The sequence below is a fragment of the Trichomycterus rosablanca genome, chromosome 22, assembly GCF_030014385.1.
Source record: "Trichomycterus rosablanca isolate fTriRos1 chromosome 22, fTriRos1.hap1, whole genome shotgun sequence".
NCBI classification, from domain to species: Eukaryota; Metazoa; Chordata; class Actinopteri; order Siluriformes; family Trichomycteridae; genus Trichomycterus; species Trichomycterus rosablanca.
In genome coordinates, this window is record NC_086009.1 from 17,051,809 (window position 1) to 17,060,117 (window position 8,309).

An 8,309-nucleotide genomic window follows, 5' to 3' on the forward strand; every position below is an offset into this window, starting at 1 on the left:
ATTGTGAGCCATTTAGACCAAAGCATGTGTCTTTCCAACAGGTGGATGCCAACTGAGTTCTAAACACATGTCTAGGACTGAAATTTGTTGTTGATCACATGGACAAAAAGCAGAAGTCCATTACAGAAGCATGTCAGTTTTAATGCACCCCTGTCTGAATGTTTAAAGGCCACAGGCATGTAATATTGGTTGTCCTTTATGCACATAGATTTGTCTGGAATTTTTTAATGTTGTGGACTGTAGATGGTAAATAATAGCATTACCTGTTACCTATTTAAATGTTGCACCAGTAATAAGTTCAAAACATGTATTTTAATTATTCCACAAACTTTGCAGTGGATATTGTCCCTAAGACCATTTTTTGGACTGTGTTGCAGGCATGTAGTTAGAAATTTGCATAAATGTACAAAAATCAATTAAGTTAATAAGATCCAAACTTTTTTTTGGAACTGGTGTTGTAATATACCCTATAAAGATGTTTAGCATACATGGGTAACGATATATAACTGTTTCTTAATCCTGGTTTCTGAAGACCACATATTTCCCTGACTGTCATACACCAAGTTCTCATTTTTCAGGCTTGGTAATTATCTGTTGAGGTGATTTTAGTGTGTTGGGGGCAGTAAAATTTGCAATGAGAGTGAGGGAGAGAGAGGAATGAGATATGGTATTGTCAGACCTTGAGTTAATGGCTGGTGTCATAAAATCGGATATGAACACAAAACTAGTGCTATGGTGCTCTCTAGTGGACTTAATGGCTCATAGTATTTGTCAAGTGCTCCTTTAAGTTAAATTCTTAATACTTTCTTTATTAGAAGTACAATCACTGGAGCTCTAATAAAGGCTTATATAACATGCCCACCTGCCATGCACCCTGGTCAGCAGTGGTGATAGAGGTGCAGATTAATTGAAGTACAGTTCTCTTTAAAAAGCACTTCAAAGCATTATCTGCTCCTAATCAAGTTACTCACTACAATTGGGGGACAATGTTTTAAAAGGTGTACCTGGGACTCTTACCTGAATATGACGATGCATTTCGTGGCACTTTCTAGAGTTCCCCTGCACGTGTTCAGCTCCCTTCAGAAGAATCTAGCTCTAGCAGAACAAGAGAGACATCTAGTGGTGGAGGACTTTCGTGTTTGGATTCAGAGGAAATCAGCCTTGGTAGATGAAGTCAGCTGCCCTGACAAAGTGTATTGTAGGTCCAGCTTTCTCACATGACATGACTGGTCGGTTATAGACATGCCTCACAGCTATTAATCAAACTGCTGTTTAGGCATTATCTTCAGCACCACAACAACAGCGAGACAGTGGTGCATTGTGCAGAAACAAAGCTTCAAAACCAGTTTAAGAGTCCCAAAACCTTAGAAGCTACTTTTGGATGTAGTTTTATTTATTTTATATATCTAGTCTGGAATATTTGTATTATAGCATAATGTGCTGTTTGTTAAGACCTTTTAGCATACTTTACATTGATGGAAACATGTACTTTAAGTAATGTTTAGATTCAACAGGCCTGTCAGTTAAAGCTGGGTGTGCTTAGTTTAACTGAAACCTAATTATCAGTACAGTTTGGTTAATCCCAGTGGGGGCCAGTTGGCATTTTTCTTTTATAAAATGAGAGGATCATTTAAAAACGTTGTTTACTTTTGTTGTCTTTGTGTTAATAATGTATTTAGGTTGGATGGAAGCAATATACTGTATAATGGAACTATAAATTTAAATACACATATTTTAAAAACTGCACAATTAACTTATATATATCATATATATTTGTTTTTGATGAAGAAGTGTGTTCCAGTCATTTAGTTATAAAAAAGACACTTTCAGAAATCAATTATACTCGATTCTAATTATAATTTATTATTAATTATAATACATTATTATCCACAATCCACAAATGAAAATCTTTTTTGTAGACATGAGCTGCAAGTGGCCAGTGAACTTGAGACTGCTGTACTTGAGACTTGTCAAGAGCTTTTTTAAACTCTTTGTCGTCCTCTCTCCCTTTTCTCGTTCCCCTCATTTTCATTATCCTCTTAGAAGGTCATCAACCGGGGCCTCACTTGACAGCCTGGGGGAGCCGACATTAGAGGCCCACCCTTGGGAAAACAAGCATGCACTGACTCTCTCTCTTTCTTCTATCCAGCTCAAGTCGAATGTTCAGACCACTGCTGTTCAAGCGAATATGTGTGCATGTGTGCATACATGTGCAGATAGCTGGTTCCCTACCAGTGCGGTGTCACGGCAAGGTTGCAGTCAGGCTGAGAAGATGAGAGGTTCAGGCAGCGGGGTGCTACGCCGACAGGGCCCAGGCTTACATGAAAGGTCAGCGAGGAGCAGAGAACCCCAGACTCAGACATAACACTTGGATCAGACAGCCCCCCATTGTCTCCTGAGAACTCCCCCTTAACGCCATCATTGTGCAGCTGGAATGTGAACTGCTTAAGTCCAAAGAATAGAGGAGAAGATTGAGTCAGAATAAAATTCTTCAGAACACCACTGAGTATTTGGTATTAATTGCCTGTATTACTTTCTATAACTGATCAACTAAAGTAAAATTTCTAAAAAGCAGAAACAGTTTGTGTAAATAGAATAAAAAATTTCTTTAATTACATTTTAAGTGTTACATGTCATTTACATTTTCGAACAATTATACATCATTTATACTGTTAATTAATAGCTATACTGACTGGGGCCATAGTGTTGGTGCCACTCACCTCAATGGTCCTGGGTTTGATCATAAGGTTACTGTTTTCTGTGTACACCTGTTTTTCCAGTATGGGAGTAACATATGCGTGTATTAACTTGACTGTTGAAGAACCTTTTAATGCACATATTTTTCACTTAGTTAGAAAAGTTAGAATGGTCAAATAAATAATCGCTCATTTTAGAATAAGGTTTTTATTAAGTGAAGCATGAATATATTAAAGTGTATTTACAAGGTGCAAGAATATCAACTAAACTGGTAATAAAACAAAGAACCATACGTATATATGATGCTCACAAGTTAGTCAACAGATTTGACTAAGTTAAATGTCACTATAGCTCTTGGTTGCACACACAGCCAATCATGTCAGTGTAGACGCCCAGGCAGCCGATTGCACCATTAAGATTCGAACCCGGATCTCAGCAGTGAAGGGCTAGCATAACAGACATCACCCGAGCACCCTAAAACTAAGACATAATAATGATTTCTTCAATATTTTACAAAATAAGTGCTTCAATGTACATATGGAACTCAATAAGAACATGTAAATATACTATATGGCCAATGGTATGTCGACCTATTTATTGACTTTAGGTTTTCCACACCCATTCATAACAGGTGTATAAACAAATCAAGTGGGTTTTGCACAATGCAGAGAACATGGTTTTATATAAAATAATGGTATAAAATATACCATGTTCTCTGGGTTTAATACAGGTCTTCTCGTCCTAGCAAAGGCTTTACTGAATGAGCACAAATACATAAACTCTCCATATTCATAACCTGTTATAGCTTGTGAAATGGGATGAACCATATGACCACATTTGTTTGACCATATAGTGTAATGATCATTTTCACATGTAATATTACAATACAGACACTGTAAGAAAAAGGTGGATTGGAAAAGGGTACTTATATTGTCTCTTATGAGTCCGAAGCAAGGGACTGAATTTTCCAGCTATTGTGTGTTGGCAGACTCCTTGAGAAGGGCACATGTTTTTTTGGTGACTAGCTCACGAAGCTTGCGTGTACGACGGCTGCTCGAACCGGTCACAAAGCTATCAGGCTGAAGCACGGCCATGCCATTGTGAACCTCCCCCATGATAATTAACTGGCCCATAGCACTGGTGATGTTGGGACAAGGACAGCTCCAGTCCATGTTAAGCAGAGTAACCTCCAGGGGCTCCTGTCCAAAGAACTTAAGTCCCATCTTCTCATCCTTTAGGATCTCGTCTACCTGGATGAGGGCATGGCCCGAGTCTTGGTCTTCTGTCATCTCCGTGATGCTGCCCAAGATTACAAAGTCACTCCTGCAGAAGCTGGTAACCATCCTCTGTTTTGGCTTGCACACCTTGCAGTTGTGGTTCTTGCGGAAGGGACACGTGTCCTCGCAAAGCTCTTTACTTTTGAAGTTGTTTTCATTGCCACCACAACCGCCATAGACAAAAGATTGGCACTTCTTGAGGAGATGGTTGTAAGCCCAGCGTGGCTCGTATGATTTGCAGGGTCCCTGAACACTAGGCAGGGAGCAAGGTGCTGCCAGTTCTGCTCCACAAGATATCATGCATGTTTTGTATGTGTCAAAGTGGTTTCTGTTTCTGTTGCACTGGCTGTAGGTAAATGTGAAGCAATTGTTGCGCTTAGCTTCATAGTACCAGCTCATACTTTCCTCCCCACAGTCACCCATATCTGGTGCTTTCAAACACTCCTCAGGTGGCAGGTGGGTAGAGTTCAATCGCTCCTCTCTACCATCCTCTTTACTGATAACAGAAAGCAGGAAGTGGGCTTGTATGGATCCACCTAAGTTTTTCCCAGTGCATGTGTAAATTCCAGCATCCTGAAGCTGGGCGTTATAGATGACAAGCTGGGCAATGTTAGTTACTGCGATATTCCCTTGAACAAAGTTAGGCCACATGACTGTGTTCTCCTTTCCTTCCACTTGTTTTTCCCAGGTGATCTCTGGTTTGGGCTTGCCAGTTATTTCACACATAAAACTTGCCGTTTCACTCACAAACACAGAGTTTTGAACAGGATTGGTAACCAAAACAGGAGACTGGATGTCTATAGGTGTCGTTTCTTGCTGAACAGTGGTAGGGTTCATTGTCGTTTCCTCAGGCAGAGTGCTTGTGTTGGGCCACATCAGGTGGAATCGGCAGGTGACCTCGGTAAGGGAAACTCCTTTAGAGCAGGCTTCTGCATCCATGTAGCACTTGTTGTAGTAGGTCATACCGTCTGATGCGCAGGTGAAACGCGGTTCTCGCTCACAGCGATCACGACACTTACAGACTGGCTGCCCGTCCCAGATGTCACATTCTGAACCTTGTTGGGTACACATGAACTTGTCACAGGAGGCCTCTTTTGGCATTCCCACTGGTCCTTTACTTCCCTTTACATCCAAATAGCGTGCAGCCACACAGCTCTTGCTTCCACACACATTTAAACAGCACTTCTCGAATGTTTCACAGTCCTAGAGGATGAGGAAATATCACAAATGTCCATCAGTACCCTGCAATTATTCATTATCAAGTAAATGGTTTAGATTAAACATAAATAAGTCCTACTGGGAATAAAACAATTATAAATCCAAGAAACAAGTCACAAGTTTCTGGCTATTTCATAGTTTGGTTGCAAACTATTGGTAATTGTAAAATTTATTTTGGCCAACTTATACCTATTTAGTCCAGATATAATGCAGTGGCTGAACAAATTTGTGAGGTATTAATTGGGCCCTGCCTCAACTGTTAATGCCACAAATGGGAAAAAAACAACTGGGAATCACTGGACGCAAGGCATGAATAGACTGGATAGGGCACCAGTCCATCACAGGGCATCGTCCACCCCCCTCAAACATAACCAATAATCTCTGTGTAGATGCCGGGCCGGCTGATAGCATCGCTGAGATTCTAACTCTGGTCTCAGCTGTGGTGGGCTAGTGTAATCGACGGAATGTAATGTATATTTGTCATACATACAGTCATATATTGTACAGTAAAATGCTTTCTCTGCATATACCAGCTTGTTTGGAAGCTCGGGTCAAAGCACAGTGACAGACATTGTACGGTACTCCTTGAGCAGAGAAGGGCCTTGCTCAAGGGCCCAAAAGTGGCTGCTTGGACAGGATTTGTAGTACTAGAGGTGGTAGTTGTAGTAGCAGTAGTAGTAGTAATAGCAGTAGTAGTAGTAATAGTGGTGGTGGTGGTAGTTGTAGTATCAGTAGTAGCGGTGGTAGTAGTAGTAATAGTAGTAGTAGTGGTAGTAGTAGTAGTGTAGTAGTAGTAATAGTGGTGGTGGTGGTAGTTGTAGTATCAGTAGTAGCGGTAGTAGTAGTAATAGTGGTGGTAGTAGTAATAGTGGTGGTAATGGTAGTAGTAGTAATAGTAGTAGTAGTTGTAATAGTAGTAGTAATAGTAGTAGTAGTAGTAGTAATAGTAGTAGTAGTAGTTGTAATAGTAGTAGTAGTAGTAATAGTAGTAGTAGTAGTTGTAATAGTAGTAGTAATAGTAGTAGTAGTAGTTGTAATAGTAGTAGTAGTAGTTGTAATAGTAGTAATAGTAGTAGTAATAGTAGTAGTAGTAGAAGTAGTATTTGTAATAGTAGTAATAGTAGTAGTTGTAATAGTAGTAATAGTAGTAATAGTAGTAGTTGTAATAGTAGTAATAGTAGTAGTAGTTGTAATAGTAGTAATAGTAGTAATAGTAGTTGTAATAGTAGTAATAGTAGTAGTAGTAGTAGTAGAAGTAGTATTTGTAATAGTAGTAATAGTAGTAGTTGTAATAGTAGTAATAGTAGTAATAGTAGTTGTAATAGTAGTAATAGTAGTAGTAGTAGTAGTAGAAGTAGTATTTGTAATAGTAGTAATAGTAGTAGTTGTAATAGTAGTAATAGTAGTTGTAATAGTAGTAATAGTAGTAGTAGTAGTAGTAGAAGTAGTATTTGTAATAGTAGTAATAGTAGTAGTTGTAATAGTAGTAATAGTAGTAGTAGTAGTAATAGTAGTAGTTGTAATAGTAGTAATAGTAGTAGTAGAAGTAGTATTTGTATATTTGCTTGCCCAGTTAGCATTACTGATCCTTGGCTAATGCATATTATATCAAACATAGCTAATTCATATATATTTCTAAATTTACTGTTTAATATTAATATTGTGAATAAATTCATGTTTTAAATAAAAGTCAATAAATATAAATTAAAATATTAAAGAGGTAAAATGTTATATTACATTTTTCTGTCGACCAGGAAAACAACTCTGAGGTAAAAAAAACAACAAACCCTCTCTCCCCCAATTTTTGGAAAACGAAATACAAAAATTAAACTTAAACTGATAAAGAGTATATATATTTTCAGTATTTTGAACATATTTTATTGTCTTGTGACAGAATCGAGTGTATATAGCTTGTATTGGTGGCGCAAGATAATAGTAACAGTAAAAGAAATGGCGTGTGTAAAGTGTGGGCTTAAAAACTGACCAAATTAATCGAATGAGAGAAAAATATCATTACTTAATATAATTAGTGATGAGGGGAAACTCCTTGGGGGTTAGTTAATATTAATAGTGATATTAAGTCGAAAGTTTTCGTGTTTCCATGCCTCGGACTAATCGGGCTACATGATGCATTTACTCATTTCAGTTTAAAATGAAGTGCGCAGACTCACCTGGTCGGACTGGCACTCCCGCATACAGGTACTCATGGCATCCACCCAAAGATTGGGGTTCATCTCATTAGGACACATTCCAGCATGAGAATACACCACTTTATTCAAATTCAAAGCCCTGACCTGAGGGTGCGAGATCAGGACGCACAGCTGCCCAAGCGAGAACCAGATCCATCGGGGGAACAACATCCACCACATTTCCAGTCTTTAAATGTAGAAGAATGAGGAGAAGAACTTCTTAAGATCAGACGAGTAGATGATCTACTGAAAAGTGTGCAGAAGTAAACTGAGGAGGAAATCTGGACGCTCACACCGGACACGGACGCGCTGCTCGGTACAGGGAGTTCAACTTAGTGCAGGAGTCGGTGCTCCCACCACCTTTAATAGTCCTATCAGATCCAACATCAGATTGGGTAGATGGATTTGAACCCTGTTGCTTGAGATCCAACTCTGGCTTTATACTCTTATCCACTGCAAATGTGCACAAAACTGATGTGTTTCCATTAACATTCTAAACTGGATTTACACAGTTGAGATTTAAACTGGTACCAGTATTATATGACGCTCAGGAACATCTTTTAACCCTTTACTAGCCGAACACCCATTTCATCCCATCCACGAACTCACAACACTGGTTTACACTCCTTAAAATTAAGGTGACAAAAAGGTTCTTCAGAGTAATGGAACTTAAGAACCGTTCTGGTTCCCTAAAGAACGTTTTTAATCACTGGATTCATTGGAGCTGTTGCTAGAAATAGCAACGTCAGCAATATATTAATAATAATAATGATGATAATGCAGTGTATTGACAAAAGTATGTGGACACCCCTCATAATTATTATAATTAATAATTATTAGTCGTTTCAGCCACACCCATTGCTAACACATATAAAAATCAGTTGTACAGTATAATTTATATGCTTTCATATAACTGTAGCAACAGTTT

General features: G+C 38.6%; 1 protein-coding gene across 1 annotated transcript; it reads right to left on the reverse strand.

Moving 5' to 3' along the window:
* Positions 1 to 2,888: 2,888 nt before the first annotated feature.
* wfikkn2a (info WAP, follistatin/kazal, immunoglobulin, kunitz and netrin domain containing 2a) lies at positions 2,889 to 7,561 on the reverse strand. Its single transcript, XM_063018724.1, has 2 exons — positions 7,364 to 7,561; positions 2,889 to 5,177 (listed from the first exon to the last, which is right to left on the reverse strand). Exons 1-2 carry the CDS (start codon positions 7,559 to 7,561, stop codon positions 3,669 to 3,671), a joined length of 1,707 nt encoding a protein of 568 aa, XP_062874794.1. The 3' UTR covers positions 2,889 to 3,668.
* Positions 7,562 to 8,309: the final 748 nt, after the last annotated feature.

Coding starts and splice junctions, on each gene's coding strand:
- wfikkn2a (XM_063018724.1), bottom strand. CDS start 7,561: ATGTGGTGGATGTTGTTCCCCCGATGGATCTGGTTCTCGCTTGGGCAG. Junction 5,178..7,363: donor GGGAGTGCCAGTCCGACCAG/GTGAGTCTGCGC, acceptor CTCATCCTCTAG/GACTGTGAAACATTCGAGAA.